Here is a 22344-nt window from a genome sequence, read left to right as displayed (position 1 = left end):
AGTGACATTTTAAAATGTCCTCGTGGCTTTTTGATGCTAAGACCCTAGTATGGAGACTTGGATGATATGCCATAATGCCCTGTGAAAATATACTGGTGATCTCTCCTGCTGCTGTTACAATGACGTGGTTACAATTAGGAACCACCGAGTTACAGTTAGTCACTCTGGCTTTGCCTTCGACTTGTCTTCCCTTAGGGACTTTCTACCTTCTCTCAGCTTCTGTGTCATCCAGAAGTGAGTTAGTGTTCAGGGTTGGAAACAAGATCACACATGGTGAGAACGTAGAGCTGTGTCTCACATGGTGACTTGGTCACGTGGCCACATATGGTGAGAATGTAAAGCTTTGTCTGAAGTAGTGACTTGGCCTCATGGCCACACAGCCACACATGGTGAGAATGTAGAGCTGTGTCTGACATAGTGACTTGGCCACGTGGCCACACACAGTGACTTGTCCACGTGGCTTTTGAGCATCTGACCTTTCTTAGTCCTCTTCCTATTTTTCGTTAGTTTTTTCTATCAAAGACTCCATCTTCCAATCTGCAGCACTTCTCCATGGGAATCTTCTAGAGCAACAGTCCTCAACCCTCCTAAGGCTGTGCCCCTTTAATACAGTCCCCTGTGTTGTGCTGGCCCCCAACCATAAAGTTATTTTCATTGCTACTTCATAACTGTGTTTTTGCTACTGTTACGAATCAAATTGTAAATGTCTGTGTTTTCTAATGGTCTTAGGCAGTTCCCATGAAAGGTCATTTGACCTGCAAAGGGTTGTGCCCACAGCTGAGAACCGCTGTTCAGTACTTTGCCTATGATCTTCTCAGAACTCGTAGGAGGGAGGGGAAGCCCATTATCTGCATCTGCCACTCTGCTTCTCTTCTTTCCTCACAATTTATTTTAGCATTTATTTATTTGTGTTTTTGCATGCCCACAGCACCCTTGGGGAGGTCGGGGGGAATCTGTAGGACTCAGCTTTCTCCTTACATCTTCACCGAACCAAGGTCATCAGCCTTGGTGGCAAGCACTTAGCTGCTGAGCCATTTTGCCAGCCCCTGTAGGCCATTTTAGGTTTCCTTCCTTGCTTATGCACTTGATGCATGACATAGTTAAGGTTTGTACCAGTAGTAACTCAGCTTACACTGAGCAAATGGCTGCTGATCACACTTCCCCAGCATCTGCTTTTTGTTAGTTTGGGGTTTTTTGTTGGTGGTGGTAGTGTTGGTGGTGGTGGTGTTCGTGGTGGTTTTGTTGTTGTTGTTTTCTTTTGAAGACAATGTTTCTCTTTGCTGGCTGTCCTGGAACTTGCTGTAGCCCAGGCTGGCCTTGAACTCAGGGATCCACTTAGCCTGCCTCCTCAGTGCTGGGATTAAAGGCATGTGCTGCCACTGCCCAGCTTTTTCTCTCTCTCTCTCTGTCTCTCTTAACTAATGAATGTTTTATTTTATTTTCTGTGTAGGAGTGCTTTGCCTGTGTCTGTATATATTTATCACGTGTTTAGCTGGTGCCCAAAGAGATCATAAGATGCTGTCCAGTTCCCTGGAACTGCAGACAGTTAGGAGCTGCTGTGTGGGTTCCGGGAATCAAATCTTAGACGCTCTTCTCTCCTCCTCCTCTCTGGGTCTTCCCGACAGGGCCAGCTAACTCACTAGAAGCCATCCTTGCTTTATTCCAGATGAGCTGGCTGAAAAAGTGATGAGTGGCCTAAAAGTATTTGTCTGTCCAAACTGGGGGCGTACAGCCAAAAGGGAGGGGCTAGCAAGCGGCAGTCTACATGGACAGTGACGCTGCTCATAGAGTGATGGTTTGAGGCTTGGATTACATCTAGATCGCGCCTCTTACATGTATGACCTTGAAAGATTTTCTAACTTCTGGGCACCTTATATTTTATTTTCTATGTATGCTTCCAGCAGAGGCAGAGTCAGGTCTGCTCAGCTCCTGTTTGAAAGCATGTTTGTCCAGGGGCATCTGATAGGCTGGCAAACACTTTGAGCAGAGTGTGAATTTTGTATTGGCCAATATATAATTTTTCTGTCAGCGAAAAACTATACCTACTTGACTGAACACATCTACACACCTCCATTGTGTGGCAGCTGTGTCAGTACACTGTGTGTTGGGAATGACGCACATCTGACGTAAAACTTGGGCAGAATTACAAGTAGCCCTCTTTGTGCCATGCACAGTGGCTGTGAGGCTGCAGCCTGTTTGACATCTGTCTTCACACAAACCTGAATTATCATTATAAGGTCAGGTGCCATCTTTATTGTAGCATTTATCCATTTCTTAGCCATTTAGAGTATATAAAATTGTGTTCCCGTTTTTATTAGATACCTGTCTTTTCACTTTTGAAAAAGGTTTTGAATATTCTGCCCAATAGGCATCCTTTCCCATAAGGTGCAGGTTTTCATTAACTGCGGATTTTATATAATATGGTAACTTCTAAGAATATGTATGTTGTATTATGCAGAGCTAGTTGTATTTGCCACACAGAATGGTTGTGAGAATTGAGTGGTTTTGATGTATCAAGAAGGATGTTTTATAGCTGGCAAATACTAGTGACTGTCATCATCATCATCATTACAGAAACACTTGCCATTTGGTCGGAACATGATGGTATTAGGGTTGATCCATCTACAGAGCCTGTGTGTGACACTTAGGTCTGTCCTCCTGAACTCACACCCAAGGCGGTTGTGCTATGTGTGCTGATCGCCTGTTTAAGGCGGTTGTGCTGTGTGTGCTGATCGCCTGTGTAAGGCGGTTGTGCTGATCGCCTGTGTAAGGCGGTTGTGCTGATCGCCTGTTTAAGGCGGTTGTGCTGTGTGTGCTGATCGCCTGTGTAAGGCAGTTGTGCTGTGTGTGCTGATCGCCTGTGTAAGGCGGTTGTGCTGATCGCCTGTGTAAGGCGGTTGTGCTATGTGTGCTGATCGCCTGTTTAAGGCGGTTGTGCTGTGTGTGCTGATCGCCTGTGTAAGGCGGTTGTGCTGTGTGTGCTGATCGCCTGTGTAAGGCGGTTGTGCTGATCGCCTGTGTAAGGCGGTTGTGCTATGTGTGCTGATCGCCTGTTTAAGGCGGTTGTGCTGTGTGTGCTGATCGCCTGTGTAAGGCAGTTGTGCTGTGTGTGCTGATCGCCTGTGTAAGGCGGTTGTGCTGTGTGTGTGTGCTGATCGCCTGTGTAAGGCGGTTGTGCTGTGTGTGCTGATCGCCTGTGTAAGGCGGTTGTGCTGTGTGTGCTGATCGCCTGTGTAAGGCGGTTGTGCTGATCGCCTGTGTAAGGCGGTTGTGCTGATCGCCTGTGTAAGGCGGTTGTGCTGTGTGTGTGTGCTGATCGCCTGTGTAAGGCGGTTGTGCTGTGTGTGCTGATCGCCTGTGTAAGGCGGTTGTGCTGTGTGTGTGTAGTACTCATGAGGATTTCCTAAGTGCCTGACCTGACTCATGTTCTGTTTTTTTGTGAAGGTTCAGAATGCTAAGCAAGTAAACAGTGCACTTAAGCAGAAAATGGAAGGTGGAATTGAAGAGTTCAAACCTCCTGAGGTATGATGCTGAACACTTGTGACTAAGCACCTGTTCTTCTGAGTTGCCCAGTGCTCAGGTTTTATTCAGGTCCCTTTTGAAGGTTTCACAGTAACGGACAGTTTATCATGCCTAACTTTTCATTTACATAGTTGGTCTTTTGAGTCTTGACCGGCTTTTTTGTATTTAAATTAACTCATTTCCCGCGCCCTCAGCAAGTCCTTAGGAAAGCTGCACTAAGAGCAAGCCTAGTGTATAGGCCGCGGGAAGGCTGCTGTGCACCGAGGCATAAGCAGGGTTTGCTCAGAGCCCTTTCTGCCTGTGTGAACTGGCAACACTGGAAGGATAAATCACAAGGGTTTTTCTTACACAAAATCATATTTTAAGATACTTGTTTTGGCTCAAATTTCAATGGGGATTTTTTTTTCCTGTGTGTATTTTACACTCTGCCTGAAAATACAAAATCTCATATATAAAGATATATATTACCCATTTTTCAGCCTTATTTGTGTTTTGTTTCTTTGTTCCTGGTAATCATAGGAGAACTTAAATGCCCCTAAAATCCAATCAAGTCTTCTTACAAAAGTTTGGCCTTTCTGGGTATATAGTGATCACATAGTTACGTGTGTTCCTGTGGGGCCTATCTGTGCCTCCTGCATTTGACTACATAGCTACAGATGAAAAGGAGGTGGGGCTAGGGAGGAAGCCGTAGAGCAGGGGTACAAGAACATTGCTCCCCACATCAGCTTTAGGTTGTGAGGAGCAATGAGAAATCCGTAGATCAGGTATAAATCTCATTCCAAGCCCCATAGGTAAACGGATATACTGTTGTGACATTGAATTAAGGGAGCTGTAGCATGAAACATGTTATTGTCCTATATTATTACAAAAGGAAACTTTAAATTTTGAATTGATTATTTTAATTTGTATTTAATCATATATTAAATATATATAAAGCAAAAGTTTCAAATACTAATTTAAAAATTACACAAGTATAGCAGGTATTAAAAGCATGGCAGGGCTGGATGTGGTAGTGCATGCCTTTAATCCCAGGACTCAGGAGGCAGAGGCAGGTGGGTAACTGTGAGTTCAAAGTCAGCCTGGTCTATAAAGCAAGTCCAGGACAGCCAAGGCTACACAGAGAAACCCTGTCTCAAAAAACCAACCAACCAACAAACAAACAAAAGCATGGGGGTGCACACGCCTTTAATATCAGTACTTGGGGTACAGAGGACAGAGGGACAGCCTGGGCTACACAGAGAGATCCTGTCTCAAAAAGAACTTGGCAAGGTGTGGTTGTGGGGTGCTGTAATGGGATGGTCAGCAAGTAAGGGCAGTGCTGCCAACACTGAAAACCATAGTATGATGCCCAGAATCCACGTGTTGAAAGAGAGAACTGAGTCCTTAAAGTTGTCGTTTGACCTCTATCCATGCACCATGGCATGCACATGCCCTCACTAAATAAATAAATATTATTGGGGCTGGAGAGATGGCTCAGTGGTTAAGAGTACCACCTGCTCTTCCTGAGGTCCTGAGTTCAATTCCCAGCAACCACATAGTAACTCACAGCCATCTATAATGTCATCTGATGCCCTCTTCTGCAGATAAAGCACTCATATGCAATAAACAAATATTATTAAAAACAAACCATGGAACTACTAGGAAGAATTTTTATGCTGAAAGTTTGAAATTTTAGAGGCTAGAGAAATGGCTTGGCAGTTAAGAGCACTGACTGCTCTTCCAGAGGACCTACATTCAGTTCCCAGCACCCACCTAGTGCTAACCACCCATCTGTAACTCCAGTTCCGGAGGACTGGATGCTGCCTTCTGGCCTCCTCAGGCAGCAGGCATGCACTTAGTACACAGACACACATGCAGGCAAAACGCACACACACAGAAAATTTTAAAACAACAACAACAACAAAAAAGGGTTGAAAATTTAAATGAAGTAAAGAATTTCTAGGAGCTCCCCTGCTGAAATTTCCATAGGACTGGGGAAAGGCCGAATAACTTACAGTCAACATTTTTCTTTCACAAGAAAAAAAGCCCAAATTCTTTTACAGTAAAAGTACCAAATCTTCAAGAAAGAGTTAATTCTAACCTTAAACATTTAATAGTACCACAGGATAGTTTCACTCACTACCGTGGCATAGATGTGACAGCACTGTGAGCAGTGACCCCTGTGCACCTTCTGATCGTTATAGACAGGTAACTGAGGCAGCTGCTGTAGGAGGAGGCCAGGGCTCAGGGAGGTTGCCAAGGTGACCAGATAATAACCAGCAGCATCTCCTGCAGCTCAGGGTTTTAGACGCTATTGGTCAGTGTGCGTTAGACTACTGTAAACACTCAAAGTGTCACAGAATAGCAAAATTGTTTGGTAGGTTCACGTTTTAGGCCAGCTACTGGATTAGAAGTGGTCAAGCATTTATTATATCTTTTGATATAAGAATGAGCAAAATAAAACCACCAAAATCTGAGCCTTGAAAATGAGCTCACTGAGGTCTGGGTGTCACTGGGTGACTTAATGATCTCACGTGACTCGAAGTACATCAAGCACCAGAAGGTCTCCACAGTGTGTTTGTGTTGTCATGTTTTTGTTGCTGTCAGAACAGGGCAACTCGAATGGATCTATTCTGGAACACTGATCGTGTCACGGGAAAGACACTGAAGGGTGGCCCTTCACCCGTGGGCTAGACCTCACCTAATACAGAATGTTGTAGCCTTTGAAGGGGTCAGGTCACTAAATTCAGTGCTCACCGTTGCTAAGGGCTTTGCTCACTCATTTGGTTTTAAGTTTTTATTTTATCTAGAGTAACATTTGAAGAAGAAAGCACATTCATCTCCACAACTACTTACTGTTTCATGTAATCAGCACGCAGGCATTGTGGGAAGTGTTAGGGGAGCGAGAACACAGAGCAATAAGGTGAGGTTTTTTTCCCCCACCTGCTTAAAAAATACTTGTAGTCTGTTATATGATAAACTGATGGAATATAGACTTAGAAACAAATGCTCTCAGAAGGCAGCTGGGCGTTACTCGCCCTGGCTGAGTGGTCAGGAGAGGGTTTTTCTATGAGGACGGTAATGGGGGTGGTGCACAGATTCTAAGTTCCAGTGAGAAGAGGGCGACCACCACGAAGAGCAAACAAACATTCAGATCAAACCAGTGCAGAGCAGTAAAGCCAGCCAGAGCTGAGCTGACACTGAGACTCAGGGGAAACATGAAACACACCTTTTCTCAAGAGTCTTGTCCGCCTAGCAGTGAACACAGTGTGAGAGAGATAACCAAGGGTGTTAATAGGGATCGTTAGGCAGGAGCCAGGATGTAAACGGTTTTTGTGAAAGGTAGAACTAAGCTTTAAATTAGGTACAAGGAGGAAAGCCCTGCAGCAGCCTCTTTACCACAGAGAGTAGGCGATGGAATGGTGTCACAGGAAAATGGCTTTGGCGGTATCAGAATAGGCAAACGTCCTTGCGCTAATATGCAGGGCGTGTGTAGGTTGTACAGTGAGGGATGAGTGGGGTAGGCTAGCCACAGGGCTGAGAACAAGAGGCAAATCCATTGCAGAGTTAAAATGCATGTGTCCATCCAGGATGGAGAGTGTGTGTGCGTGGAGGAGGCGTTTGGTGTTAGCTGTGGCAGATAGGCGGAGGCAGTGAGCTCCATGGTCCGGGAGGAGAGGAGAGCAGAGGCTGAGAAGGCAGACCTCGGGTTCCCAGGCCCTGCAGTGGCTGAGAAGGCAGACCTCGGGTTCCCAGGCCCTGCAGAGGCTGAGAAGGCAGACCTCGGGTTCCCAGGCCCTGCAGAGGCTGAGAAGGCAGACCTCGGGTTCCCAGGCCCTGCAGTGGCTGAGAAGGCAGACCTCGGGTTCCCAGGGCCTGCAGAGCAGAAAGCTTAACTTTGTAACCTTTCCAGCTCTTGTGAAATAGTATGAACTTACCACTGACAAAATGGAGAACAGATGAAGACAGACTGATTTAGCAGGGAGGGCGCAGGGCAAGTGTCCCGTATTTAAACTGTCTGCGGAGACCTCTACTGTTACTTTTCTTGTCTTAGTTTGAATAGTTACTTTCAAAACGGGAGTGTTCAGACTAGGGTTTGCTGGGGCAACTGCAGAGTTTAGTTTTTGGTCACAAGTCATATTCTAGTTGTCCTTTCATTAAATTAAGCTTTCTGGTGTTTGTGAGAACTTAAAACCAGTAACTTAAAAGACTGCTGTGTATCTAAAATTTCTTGTTCTATTTCTCTTCAGTCTCTTCCTCCTTTTCTGTCTCCATTTTGTCAAACAGTTTCCATATCTCCTTCCTGCAATTTCCCACCAGAGCTACGGTTCAAAGGCTATTAACTTGGCGCTGAAGGCTGGGCCCACAGCTGGGAACTCCGGGGTCCCGGCCCTTTCACTAAGCTCCGTTTTAGATGGTTGCCCTACTTTTCCTTCTTCTCAGCTGCTGAGATACTTCCTTCTCTTGTCACTGCTTCATTCCCGCAGTGGCAGTTTCCACCCAGGTGTGATCTAAGTTCTACACTCAGAATTCCTGCTCCCTTCTCCTCCTGGATGTCCATCATCTCATCCCTCCACAGTGTTGAAGTTCCATCACAGATACTTTAAAGACAGCAGGCCTGGTTGGTAGCAGCACCCACAGCAGTGCTGCCATTTCCTCCTGAGGACATCCCGGGATCTACACCCAGGGTGAACACCGTGGCCTGGAAACTAAGTCCCGTTCGTTCATCCACTTTTTGGCTCTCACACAGCTTGCCCACGTATCCCTTGGGAGCCATTGTTAGTGTTTAGCACGTTTTCATGCAACATGGTCCAAATCTGTTCAACGGCCCTGTTTGGGTTCGGCTACACCCTAGTGCAGTGCTGGTGCTGGGTGTGAGAAGTGTCTGTCCACAGCTACCTCTGTGAGGACACAGCAGTTTTAAAAAGCACTTCACATTTAAGTAATGTACGAATGGCTCCATTGTCATAAAAGCTTCTCAACCCTTCAGTGATGGTGTGGGTACTTGAATATTATATTTTTGTCCGCACGGACCTGAGCTCTGCCTGAATGTCCCAGCGCCTGGTTTCTACTGTAACCCATCCTGGCTTTACCTTCCCATCTTCTGCCGCCTCTGCAGGCGCTAGCGGCTTGTTCTGGTTACAGTCATGCTGCACTGCACATGCGCTGACTCCTCACCCCTTGACGAGGCTATTGCTTGTTAGCTTAGTGCAGGCTTGCCAGCCTTGCTCTGGTTTCCTTTTTTCTGCTTTAATTCGAATCGTGCAGAGTGGCTGGAGCACGTGGCCCTTCCCCCCACACAGACCTCGGGACTTTGCACATGGACTGTGCCTTTCAGACACTTGTAAGGGTTAGATGAAAATGCATGCTTATAGCATACACAGTTTGTGTCATCTTTGTTGCCTTTTCATGGTATTTTTCCCTGAGTCCATCAGCTCTCACTGTCTCAGGCACCATCTCCAGGTTTAGTTCATCCTCAGAGCAGCTTGTGAAGTAAGTGTTGCTGTTTGCCTGGGAGAGCCCCAGAATCAAAACTCTGCAGGAGAAGCGAGCCAGCGAGCGCGTGCTCTATCTCCCCCATAGCTTCAGACGCTGCCTGCGCAGCCCCAGCTAGCACTGCGCCATCACTGCAGTTAATAACATGCAAACACAGCACAAACCAAGTGCAACCCTAGATGCCCAGGTGAGACCCTGGATGATGTCTGTGCAAGAGAACAGCTCCTGTCATCGACACATTGTTGACAGCTGAAGCAAAGTTGGGGAAACAAAGACAGCCAAGTACTTCAAAAAGAGCTAAAGGGCTTGAGGGAAGTACTGAAGCCTTCAAAGAGCAAAGCCCCATGTTATGATCACACAGTTTTCAAAACCAAAGGATACTGTTTCACTCTTTAGTCAGAAGAGCAATGCCAGATGCAGTGGAAGCCTGGTGACCAAATCACTAACAGCCTCAGAGGGTGAGCCATGCCCTCAGGAGGCCTCATCTGGTGGAGGAGCTTGCTACACAGGCCTGGCAACCTGAGTTTGGTACCTGGACCCCACCTAAAGTTAGAAGGAGAGAGTCAACTCCACAAAGTCGTTCTCCGACCTCCACTTATCCACATGTGTACATGGCACAGACACGCATCATACATATGATCAAAAACCAAAAGCTTTGTTTCATACAAAGAATGGGCCAGTTTATAACCCTTGTGTATTCCAGGTCATATTAAGTTAGAATAGGCTTTTACCTATTCACCATTTGCTCTGAAGCATTTGGGTCCATTTAAAATGGTTCCAGTGCTGACCTCCAGGAGCCGGCAGGGGTGCCGCTGGTCACCTGTCCAGTGTCTGCCCTTTCTTCATGTGCTCTCTTCTGTGCCCCTGCCTGAGTTCGGGGCTTGTTGTATTGATTTCTTTTCCACTGAGGGGAGCGTTCCGGGGGCTGAAACACTCTCCGTCCCATGCCCTCTTTGTGTACTTTGTTTTGAGATAGGCTACGTTGTTGAGGCTCTTCTTGACCATCAGTGTGGAACTTGACATCCTCCTGCCTCAGCCTCCCAAGTAGCTGGAACTACACCCCTCCATCCGAGGCCCCGCTGATGACCTCTTACTGCTGCCTCCGTGAGTCTCAGAGCCTGTGCTCCGCTGCCCCCCTCCCTTGGTGTCCTTCTAGCACGCTGTCCAGGCTGCCCGTGGTCCCCTCTCATCTCCTGGGATTTAGTCATGTCTGTTTCTGATTTTTGTTTTTCCTTCCTTGCTCTAGATCTTTTAAAGTTTTTTCCTTTTGTCCTTTCAAAGTTTCGTTTCTGACTTTGAAGTTGCTTCTTCTTTCTGAATACCTGTTTATAAGGAGGTATAAACCTCTTTTCCTTGGTGTTCCCCAAAAGTGAGAGCTGATGTCCCTGGGGCCATCTGTGAACTGGGGCACCAGTCTCTCTCTCTCCCCTGCTGTATTCAGTGGCTTGAACTACTGAAGTCTGGCTCGTGTTGGTCACTGTGGGAAGAATCATTAGGAAATTGTGGGGTTAAAAAACAAAGTCCTGTCAATGGGTCATTTTTCTGCTTCAGAGATGCAAAGAAATGCCTTAGGACTTAGGCTTATCCTCCATTTTAGTCTAACTTGTACAACTATTGTAGGAGAAAGCATTATTCAGTGTGAAGTGAAAAAATATTAGAGTCAGAGACTCTCTCTAAGGAACATAATCTCTTAAATGTTAAAAACTGGGCTAACACCAGCCTCTGTGGTTTGTAATAGGAACATTGTAATTGAAAAGTGAGTGAAATATCCATGTTGTTCAGTCTCCCAAATGGGTTCATTTTTCTTTCATTATCTTTCTGTGTGGATAAAAGGTAACTCAAGATGTATTTAATCCTTCTGAAATGAAACTCCATGAGTCGGCATATTAGTCTCATATCTGTGATTTGGTGAAAAGTTTTTAAAAAGCAAGTTGGAAAAATGTCTGTCTTCATATCCTCATTAGGAAACTTCTTTTTAATTTTGTAGTCAAATCAGAAAATTAATGCCCGTTGGACCACAGAGGAGCAGCTTCTAGCAGTGCAAGGTATACTAAAGATAAGCAGTTATTGTCGTTAATCGTTGTGACTGTCATGAGGGTGGCTGCACAGTTCTCCCTCCTGTGGAAGTGGGTCGAGACAGGGCTGCATTCCCCACACCCTCCCGGAGACTAGGGACTGTGTGCTGTGTCTATGGGTGTGGCGTACCAAAGCTGTACACTTAGGCACATCCGGATCATGGCAGGTCACCCAGTGCTCCGTGGCTTGGCTTCACGGTGTGTCCCTGTCACATCAATGAGTCGTTATGAACATAAACCATAAGTTTCTTATTTGTCCAATTGCTCTTTGTTTCTCTCCTTGATAAGCATGAGGTCATGCAAATATTAATGATGTACCTTAGGTGTGTCGTTCCTTACAAAGAGATAGATCACTGAGTGCCTTCAAGAGACCGCAGACACCGTGAGAGTGTGTGGCCATGGCCGGTGCAGCTCGTGAGCGCTCACTGGCATGCACCCATGGGCAAATGGGGAACATGGTAGACTTGGGTCTTCTTCTGTTTGATCTGCTTAAGGGCAAATTGTATATTTTTATTTAGGATAGATTTTGTTTCTCTTTAAGATGAACCATCTGCAGACTTTGTTGTGTAAATGAGTGTAGTCTGCTTACTGTTTGGTGAGTGCTCACTGTCTTGAGCAGAAGAGCTTTCTTATCAAGGTTAACTGCTGTGAGGCATGGGCACAGAGTTCCTAACATTTCCAAACACGCATCCTTCTCTTTGCTTAGAAGTTGCATCGTGTGCATTAGACCTGTGGCTTAGAACTCTGACAGGAGTTTGAGCGGGCCTTTCTTTTGTCCGTGCACAGCCTGGTTTTCTCCACTGCAGCGTTGCGTGATAAGAGCTGACCCTGGGTTCCCAGGATTTGTTAATATGCTAATTCTGTCCCATGGTATAAATTATCCCAGAGAAGGGTTTTCTCATGAGACTCCAAGGGAACCTTGATGTGACCTTTCTTCACACAGCACTTGAAGTTTGACAGTGTTGTGCTGTTGGGGGCAGAGTCCACCAAACTGAACAGTTTGTTTGGACCATGCAAAGCTGTGTTCAAGGAAAGGGTGGCAGTGAGGTCCCTGTGTACAGCCTGAGCTGTGTGTGTGCAGCCAGCTTAAATATATGGAAGCAATAGAAGAGAGCGCTGATGCTTCAAATCAGACATTTCCTTCCTGCTGAGGCATGGGCAGTGCTCTCTGTGCACATCTAGAAAGTCACCTCTAAATAAATTACTCTAACGACAGTTTGAGGGAAAGTATGCTTGTTCTTGGGGTTTTGAAGGTCCTTCTAAAATAATACATTAATACCTCACTTTTAGTTCTATAGACTAGAAAGTATTTGGAATTTTTATTTGGCCATTTGGTTTCTCTTTTTTTCTTTTTTCTTTTTTTGGTTTGGTTTTTTGTTTGTTTGTTTGCTTGTTTAGTTGGGGTTTGTTTGTTTGTTTTTTGAGACAGGGTCTCTCTGTGTAGCCTTGGCTATCCTGGACTCGCTTTGTAGACCAGGCTGGCTTTGAACTCGCAGAGACCCGCCTGCCTCTGCCTCCCGAGTGCTGGGATTAAAGGCATGCACTACCTCGCCCTGCTTAGGCCTTTTGGTTTCCATTGTTAGTACATAAAGTAAAACAATATGTAGCGATTTGTGTCTAAAGTAGTTGTTTCAGAAAGGACTAAAAGGCGCCATTTTGTCCTGTCTGCTCAGACATTTACATGATTATCTGGAAGTCTTAGAAACAGTGTACTGGAGTGGCCCAGTGCCCAAGGTGCGTGCGTAGCTGTAGAGCCTGCTTAGCCTGTGGAGTTTCCTCGTAAGACGCTACTTGTCAAGCGCTGCTTTTCCTTCATGTTTTTGAGAGACCCTTACATGGTAAATCCTGTAACAGCTGCCTCTGTGTTGCAAAGCAGTCATCAATTTTGTTTTGATATTAACGTGTTTCAGTTTGTATGACACACACGTGTCTACTGCTGTGATACCCTTTGAAAAATGCTTTGCTTTGCTCCTAACAACTGTCGCAGTGACCTGGAGAACAGAGTGCTGCGTTGCTGAGATCAGTGAGTCTGTCTGAACACACTCTGCAACTCTTTTAAAGCCGACAAGCATACCAAGAACGGTCTCATTCTAAACCGTGTCTTGCACCGTCCCAGTGGTTGCCAGCTGGCTGCTGGCAGGTTAGGAGTTTCCCTTCCTTTCTCCCCTGGTGGAAAGTAGGGAAAGGGTCAGTCAGGTGTGCAGGAATCTGTCTATGCTTCCATAGCTGCCCCGTGTCCATTCTAGTTCTGCTGTGGTCTCAGTGGTGTTCTCTAGGAGTCCAAGTGGGATGTCATTAGTGCCAGTAAGAATGGCCCTTCTGCTGTATGTCCATGTATATGGTCTTTTACATGGGATGCAACAATTATTGACTGTTGTCAGAAAACCCTACGTTGACCTGGGAGTGCAGGAGGAACGTGACGTGCAGTGTTTGCTGATGTTATTTTAGTCCCCCTCAGAAGAATATGCATTTCCTAGTGCTTAAAAGATTCAGCTCTCTACTCTTTATGCTATTTCAGGAAAAACAAAATTTTAGCAAGATGTCAGCTTTACATTTCAGTTTTCATTTCCCTCCATGGCATCTGGAACAGGGAGCAGGTGCTCTGTGCCCTGACAGATGCTGTCTCCTCAGCACCTCATACTGCCCATCCTGTAAAGGGAAACAAAGTAGCAAATATGGAAATTGCCTTTTAAGATTTATCTCATAGCTAAAGCCCCAAAACTAGAGTGGTTCATAAAGTAGAAGGACTTGGCTTGACCATTGCATGAAGTGTAAAAGGTGGTAAATACAGAGCAGGAGTAACCAAAAGGAAGCGGGAATGGGAAACCAGCGCCTTTGCGTCTTACAGGCACCCCTTTTTGTTTGAAGTGTTTTTTCTGTTGTCAAAGGCTGTGAGAGTGGACATCGTGGAGTCTGTCAGCCTCTGGTACACCACTTCAGTGATTAATCATTCAAACCCCCCATTGGTTTTGGAGTGGAACTGAACTTACAACATGGAGATGTGAGTGCAGGGCGCAGAAAGAAGTGGCAGACAGGGAAAGGGAACCATGATTTGGACGTGACTGTCTGCATAGTCCTCGCCGTCTGGCTGCTGAGCTAATAAGGAAGTTGCCAGGCGATGACAACGCACATCCCTAGAGATGTGAGTTTAAATGTGTCTTGGCTATAGAAGAGGCCACATCCTCAGAGTGTCTAGGTACCGAGAGCAGTGTTCATGCTAACTTTCTGGCTTTCTGAACCGTGACCATAATTGGGCAGCACTCTCCGTGTGCTCCTAGGTAGACATGTCCTCCAGCTCAGAGTTGGGGGTTCTTCAAGGAGTGCCTACGTTGGTCTTTAACAAAAATAGGGAATGACTAAAACTGTGTGTGCAGTGGTATATACATGTTGGGTGATGTGGAACAGTGAGAGGAAAATGTGAGCCACCGCAAAATGTGACGGTAACAATCACCTGCTTCCGTTTTTCTTAATTCCCAGACAAAATTGAAAAATTCTATCAAGTATTTAAAGTAATTCCTTGAAAAAATGGGGAGTTTAGAAACTTGACTAAAAGCAATGTTTTCCTCTCTAGAGAGTCACAGTTTTGGTTCTGGAGGGGCCTCCAATGGTCATTCCACTGACCTTAGAGGTCAGCTGTCCATTCAGATGTGCCATCAGCCGTTTGATGGGTTTAACCACCATGGTCGACTCCCTTGTGGAGAAAGCAATAGATTGCCTGGTTTGCTACAGACCATATAAAGAGCATGGGCCACCCCACCGTCACCCCAGAGTACAGAGTGGAACTCGGTGGCTATTCCGTCATGTCACTGTTCCTCATCTCTGCACTGCACTGGTTGTCCTCTGGATCCTCAGATGAGACTCTTCTGGAGATGTGGTCCCAGCACACCAGCTGGCTGCTCTCCATCGCAGAGACCTCAAGAGTTTCGTCTCCCAGGCCGTATGTTGAAGCCAGCTTTGTGAAGATCTTTAAAGGAGTCTATCTTCCAGCCAAGAGAGCATTTCTACAAGCACAAAGATTACAAGTCACTGCACCATTGGCCAGGGCAATGGATCAGTCAGTAAAGTACAAGACACAAGGACCTTTGTTCAATCCCTAGAGCCAAGGGTTTTTTGGTTTTGTTTTGTTTTAAGGTATCGTAGTGTGCACTTGCATGGACATGGTGGCTGGCAGATCCCAGGGACTCTTTGGCCTGCCAGCCTTGCCTGCCTGGTGAGTTCCAGGACACAGAGAGATCCTGCCTTAACAAAAAAAACAAAACAAAAACCAGGATGCATGGTACTTGAGGAACAAGATCTAAGCTTGTTCTCTGGCTTCCTTGTGCATACATGCACGTGCACGCGCGCGCACACACACACACACACACACACACACACACACACACACACACTTCAAGACACCCTGTATGGCCCCCATAGTTTGAGGAAGAACAAGAGAAGTAAACAGAAAAATCCCATTTCCTGGCTTAGCATTTCTCCAGATTTTTCCACATCGTGGAGAGAAGGTCTGGAGTTGTCAGAACGAGGGAGCAGGCAGGTGGGACTGCCCCAGGCTAAGAGGCCTAAGGACCTGCAGCTAGCACAGAGCCCAGCTGGCCTGCAGGCTGAGGAGACTGTTCCAGATACATTTGTTCTCAGGACGCCAGTTGAGATCATCCACCAAACCAGAGGGGTCTGCATGGTGCTGAGAGCCTCTCTTGAGGTCATCAGAAACACGCCCGGTGAATAAGGGACGTCTCTGGCACCGGACAGTTGAGAAACACTGTCCTCTCGTGGGAAGCAGTCAGCTTAGGGTCGGTAATCCTGCAAGTGTGACAGTGCTGATGCCAAAATAAGGCTTGTTAAACAAGCGAAGATTAGAGCCAGGCAGAGTCCAAAGCAATCAAATTCTAGGAGAGGGCGAGGGAGAATGTGAACTGAGGGGCCCTTGTGAGAATTAGCACCGAGAAAGCCCCTGTCTGTCTTCTAATCGGTTTCTCTTCCATGCAGCTATCTCTTGTTTGTATTTAGAATTGGCACAGAACCCGTTTAAAAAGGGTTACTTCCTAAAGAACTAAAGAACACTTCGTGGAAACTACTTGAGTATTGACCGTAACTATTATGGGTATCCTGGGATTTCTGCTGCCATATAAACCCCCAGTGTAACTAGATCACTATTAGAATTCATCTTGAACCATGAAATTCAGTTTGGATTTAAGCTTTATGACTGATGTCTGTGTTGTCACGCATGCCTTTCCTTTAGAACAGAGCACATGTGAACATAGCTTGTAAATCCAAGCTTCTGTTTAAAGTGAGATCTAGCTAAATGTTAGTGTCAGATTTCTCATCCCAAAAGCTCTAAAGCAAGGGAGCTCCCCATCAGCTCAGCGAGGCAGGAAGCAGGGGAGCTCCCCATCAGTCAAGCCCAGCGAGGCAGGTTTATTTGGAGATATTTGTTCCCAAATTCTCAACTCAAAATGATAAGAGTAGAACTTAAAAGCCAAGTCATTTCCCCATGTGGTGGTGTGTTAGATGTTTCTTCCCAGCAGCGGCTGCAGTCTGAGCAAGCTTTCCTCTCCTGCTCGCATCTCTGATTACATTAAGTGGTGCTGATTTAAAGCCTTCTCCCCCTGCCCCTTCTCATCTCTTTCATGAATGGTTATTTTCTGATACAATTACAGTTATCAAAGTGTAAATGTAAAGCTTCTTAAGGGTATTTTGAACAAGGTACACCTGTTTCTAAATATGAATCCTTATATTTCTTTTGGAATTCAGCTCAGCAGGTTGTCACCCATCTTAAGTTCTGAAGCACAACTGTTGGTCTCAGCATCATAAATCAGCTACTGCCTTTCCTTACTGGACACATGTTCTAGTCATGGTGTGTGCACAGAGCTGATTCTCCCAGAAAAGTGTAGTTAGGAGTTCTCAGACAGGCTCTTAGAGCATCAGGTGGGCCAGATGCATCTCCCCTTCCCACAACCCATCAGACTGTGGTAATTCTGAGTTCACAATTTAATGATTTCCATTTGCTGGTACCCTGGTGGGGTAGGCAAGCAATCACGGCGAAGTTACTACTAAGCTTTGCATCGTGGGGGAACCGTGCGGCCCACCGAGCCCATTGCGGGGTGAAGGGATGACCCCTTCCCGACCAGCCTTGTTTACAAACGGTGTTGCTCAAATTTAGGTGACTGGCTTCTAGGGAAATAAATGAAAGTGGAATTGAGGATGGAACAAAGAATTCAATGCTTTACAATAACTGGACTGTATTTGAGAGTTCAAGAGAGGATTGGAGAAAATGGCTGAGTATGTAAACCATGGTAAGTTTCTGATTGTTCAGTTGAAGGCAAGTGGCTGGCTCGACGACATGACATAATTGACGGTTTTCATCTGTGACCTTGATTGTAGCTTAGCCTGTGTCTCAGAACTGAGCAACAAGCAGAGTTTATCAGAAAGGTTGTTCATTGCTGGTATTTGTGTGAGCATGATGTAAGTGCACACAGCTCTCCTTGCTGATCCTTCACAGGTGTATTATTTACTTTGCCTTCCAGGTGTCCGCAAATATGGTAAAGATTTTCAAGCTATTGCAGATGTAATTGGCAACAAGACTGTTGGCCAAGTGAAGAACTTCTTTGTAAACTACAGGCGTCGGTTTAACTTAGAGGAGGTGTTGCAGGAGTGGGAAGCAGAGCAAGGAACCCAGGCTTCTAACGCTGATGCTTCCGCTTTAGGGGAGGAGACAAACAGTGCTTCTAATGTGCCGTCAGGGAAGAGCACTGACGAAGAAGAGGAGGTGTGTTTGTGTCTGGCATCTGAGCTAATCTGAGCTGAGGAGTCACCCTTCCGTGTGGCGTTCTGTAAGGGTCATGTGTGAGGGCTAGCTAAATGAGCATGAGGCTGACAGTACACTTCCCCAGTGACACCTCTCTCGCGGCTGCTAAGTCGTAACGACACGCTGACTTCTGGTCCTAGCTGGGCGGAAGGTGTATTATTCCTGCTGTTACGCTGTTTACTAATAAGGATGTCTGTTTGGTAGCCTTGTTGGGTTTTGTTTTTGGGTGGGAGGAGGGGTTGTTTATTTTTTGTTTTGTTAAAAATAAAAGAAGCTTGTGCTTCCAATAAACACTGGCGTTATGTTTTGTTTTGTTTTTCTTTATTTTGTTTTTTTCCTGTGACAGCCCAAACTGTATTACAGCAGGTTTGCTCGGACTTAAATCTCATACACGTGTTTTTGTCTCCTCACCTCTAGGCACAGACCCCACAGGCTCCTCGGACTCTGGGTCCATCACCTCCTGCCCCGTCATCCACTCCAACACCACCAGCCCCCATCGCCACTCTGAACCAGCCTCCACCACTTCTTCGTCCAACACTGCCTGCCGCCCCCGCTCTTCACCGACAGCCTCCTCCACTCCAGCAGCAGGCTCGGTTCATCCAGCCCCGGCCAACTCCCAATCAGCCTCCACCACCTCTCATTCGCCCTGCTAACTCTATGCCGCCCCGCCTGAACCCAAGACCAGTGCTGACCGCGGTTGGTGGCCAGCAGCCGCCTTCCCTCATTGGGATTCAGACAGAGTCGCAGCCCTCACTGCACTAGTTAAATCGGACAAAGTGGCAGTAATCTCTCACCCGGCATTATGCCAGTGCTCGTCTGACCGATCCAAAAGAGGAAAACTAGTCCTTCCTAGATACCGAGGCTGCAAAGCAGTTCTGTGGCAGTGGACTAGCATAAGTGGGAGTCACACAACCTTCCTTCCCAGGGCTCACCAGCGTGATCTCACGGGAGGGAAAGTAGCCTATATACCAAGGGGTTTCATTTATTTTTACTGTATTTATTTCGTTGAGGTTTCTTATTTTCCTGCCTCTTCATACTAAAACCTATTAGTACAAAAATACTGACCTAGGAATTGTAAAAACCCCTTAAGTTCCTTAAGGGTGTTTAGCTCTTTCTTTCTTTTCTTTTTTTTTTTTTTTTTTTTTTCCCTTTAATTTAAATTTTTTAAAAAACACACACTTTCCTATGTTAGGAGTGCAAGAATAAATAACCTGCATTTCAGATTTTGATATGTTCATATTCATATTTAAGAAATTATAGCTTCATATCCCTTTTTTCAAAATACGTTGCTTTTTTTCTAAAGGAACGCTAATATATTCCTTTAAAAGAAAGCAATTAAATCAATTGCAAAGCAATTATATGAAACCACAAAGAATGTATTGAGCCTTCTAATCCTTTAACATGGTTTGGGGCCCTAGTGCAAAGTCCTTGTTTAAAGGTCATTGACCCTGTATCTATCAGTAACATGCACAAAGAGGACTGAACATTTGGCGAGATATAATGTTTTTAAGTTCTTTAAAAATGTTAATTTTGAAAACAAATGTTTGTAAATGCTATTTGCTTTTACCTTGCCTCTGCCTGTGTTGGGAATTTAGAACATCCTTTTGTCAGTTTCGTAGAGATGGTGGCTGTGGAAACGTTTACTCAGCCTGCCTTCTGAACTCAGCGCTGCCCTCATACTCACTAACAGGGCCCGCATTTAACACGAAGGGGGTTTTTCCTGATAAATCTCTGTTGTACATCTGGATAAGTCTGTGTGGTCCATGCAGCCAGCCCATGCCTGTGGTTCGATTAGGGCTGTCATCGGCGTCACTTGACTAGATGAACTTGAGAATCTGTTGTATTATTGCAATAATTGTGCCATTAACTAAAGTACTGAGACCCATTTTTATGAAGAAACAGAGACTTAAAGCCTTTTTATTCCAACACAAATCATTAGCACCCACAAAGAATAGTTCACTGTGGTCGCATTTCAACAGCGTTGCTGACAGTTTTGATAGACTGACTTCATACTGGAAGCCTGGCTCGTTGTTGTGAGGGACAGATGGCAGGGCCTCGGACTGCCCACGTCAAAGGGCCATCTCTTTCCTAAGTATTGGGAAACAGTCCCTACGGGTTCTCTGGCCTTAAAGAGCCCTAGGTTTAAATTCACTGGTCAGTTTTAGTTGTCAGGTTTCCCTTCATAGGGACCCCTCATTCTTTCCTAACTGAAGGTGGCTTGCAGGAGAGGCCCTTTTTTTCTCATGGGTCATCTTAATAGTTTATGCCCCACATAAAATGTAACTGATTTAAAATAATATTAAAGTATTTATTCTTATTTTTACTTTAAAAGCCATGGAAGACGGTTATGTATCGCAAGCTGTCCAGAGCATTTTTTAAAAGCACTTGTCTTGTGTGCGTGCATATTATACCTTGACAGCTCTCATTGTCTTGTGTCTTGTCAGTAGGCCTTTGGTACAGTCTGTGGGAGGATTCAGTCAAGTTGGTCAGCAGCACCAGCATCTGTCCAGATGTTCAGTGTCTTGTGGTTCATTTAAAGTCTGTTCTGTCCCAGACATGGGCCTGGGCGTGCTGTAGCCGAGGGACGTGTTGCGGTTTTATTTACAAACACTAGAGCACACGGTAGGAGACCGTAGTTTCATTAGTGATACGGCACATGTATATAGTGAGATGTCTTTATTGTGTGCTTTGCGTATTTTGTAAATATTTTGCACGTCATTATTTTCCTTTTTTTGTTTGAGCAGTGTTTGGCCTGGAAGAGTAATATGCTTGCTGCTTAAAGGATTAAAGATTTAAAGGTGTCCATGTCTTCTATCTTTATATAACCTCATGTTGTGTAAGAATTTAGGACCTCTTCACTGTGAAATTAAAATACTGGTTTATATATACATATATAAAAAGCAAAGCCTAGAAATCTCTTAATGACCGTTTTCATTAATTCTAAGGTTATCTTTTTTTAAGAGGTCTACACCAGATTGTTCTTATAACTGAAAGTAAATCACACTGTTGCTACACCTGCTAAAGTAAACAAAGAAGAATTCAGTTCCAGTGTGGTGTGGATGGAAACAAAGGTAAGTTACGATCAAGAGCAACCTCACAATTTCATAACGAAGAGTTCTGTCTAATGTGGACCTCCGTGTCGTCAGTCATAGATGGAGGGAGGGAGGGAAGAATTTGGTTAAAAGCACAAAGTTCAGCTTTTAGTTGGGTAGGTTGTAGTGATGTTCTCTCCTGTCCCTTAAGAATGCTGAGCCCTGGCTGAAATGGTGACACCAGGGCCCTAAGGAAGAAGGTGGCTCAAGCTCTGCCATTCTCTGTGCAGTTCTCCAAAATAACACAGCCGTGTTCTCATTGCAGGAAATATGCCAACAAGAAACTAAGATGTGTTGATTTTTTTTTTTTAAGTTAAACACTTACAGGTCACCTTATTTGTAAGGTCGTAGTAGCTGAATGCAGAGAGAACTCCAGTCAAGCTCGGGAGCCCTCAGCTGTTTCAGGGCTACTAGCATGGGGCCGCATAACATTTGTCCATTTATGTGGGGAGTTGTTACAGTGGATTACAGGCAGTGTTCTGAGGAGTCCCCACAATGGCTGTCTCCTGACAGAAAGGTCAAGAATCCAGTAGTTGTTCAGGCACAAGACTGGATGTCTCAACAGTGCTGATCTTGGAGTCCAGAGAGCTGCTGTCTTCAGTCTGTTGCAATCCCAAAGAAGTAGGTTCTAGTACCATTGACAGGACGCCGCAGCAACAGAATGGCTGAATTTGCCAGCGAGAGTGAGGTCAAGCAGGGAAGAGCGAAAGAAAAGCTACCTTCTCCCATGTTGTTTGATGTGGGGTGCCATCAGAAGGGGTGGCCCAGGTTGAGGTGACTCTCCCCAGCCAAGAACATTTCTCACAGGCAGCGTGCCCAGATGTGGTCAAGTTGACAGCCAAGATGAGCTATCACACATACGGGTTCGCCCTAACTCACCTTTATTAGTCATAAGGAAGGAACATTATAGCACCTGGAGGTCTTCTGTTTGTGTTTTAAGTGTCATGGCATTTTCAAGCAAACTTTGTCACCCCATCAGTGCCTTCCTTGGATCGATGCACCCCCTTTTCTGTTCTCATGTCACATGTCTCACTCCCCCCATCCTTTCCTCAGCATCTTTTTTTGTCCCTGAACACCTAATAGGAAGCAATGAAGGGAGATGGTGTTTACTGAGGCACTTGTAAGCTGTCTTTAACAGAGACTGCTGACAAGGGGTGGGTTTTCCTGATGTGACTTCTTAGGACTCTGGCAGGACTCTGATGGTAAGCAAGGTTTTAGGGACAACGATGGTGTGCTGTTAGAAATGAGTCTGAGATCTCAGGAAAAAAACCACACAACCCAAAGTAAGTCAGCAAGGTAAAAAAAAAAAAAAATTTACTTCTGTCAAATCGGGCAGGTAAGCACAACCAGTAGGGGTCCTGTTGGGTTCTTATTA

General features: G+C 45.5%; 1 protein-coding gene across 3 annotated transcripts in view; it reads left to right on the top strand.

The window, feature by feature from the left end:
- Rcor3 (REST corepressor 3) overlaps nucleotides 1-18820 on the top strand; it is a 43600-nt gene extending 24780 nt beyond the window's left edge. Inside the window, exons 9-12 of one of the 3 annotated variants that reach the window (XM_051148154.1) lie at nucleotides 3445-3522; nucleotides 10985-11042; nucleotides 17597-17838; nucleotides 18295-18820. In XM_051148154.1, the coding sequence (XP_051004111.1) occupies nucleotides 3445-3522; nucleotides 10985-11042; nucleotides 17597-17838; nucleotides 18295-18639 (723 nt within the window). In that variant the 3' untranslated portion in view covers nucleotides 18640-18820. The remainder of the gene's footprint in view (nucleotides 1-3444; nucleotides 3523-10984; nucleotides 11043-17596; nucleotides 17839-18294) is intronic. The other 2 variants (XM_051148156.1, XM_051148155.1) reach the window with 2 other exon arrangements.
- Nucleotides 18821-22344: the final 3524 nt, after the last annotated feature.

This window comes from Acomys russatus, chromosome 6 (genome assembly GCF_903995435.1).
Source record: "Acomys russatus chromosome 6, mAcoRus1.1, whole genome shotgun sequence".
In the NCBI taxonomy this organism is placed as follows: domain Eukaryota; kingdom Metazoa; phylum Chordata; class Mammalia; order Rodentia; family Muridae; genus Acomys; species Acomys russatus.
This window is presented reverse-complemented; position numbering and strand designations above follow the sequence as displayed.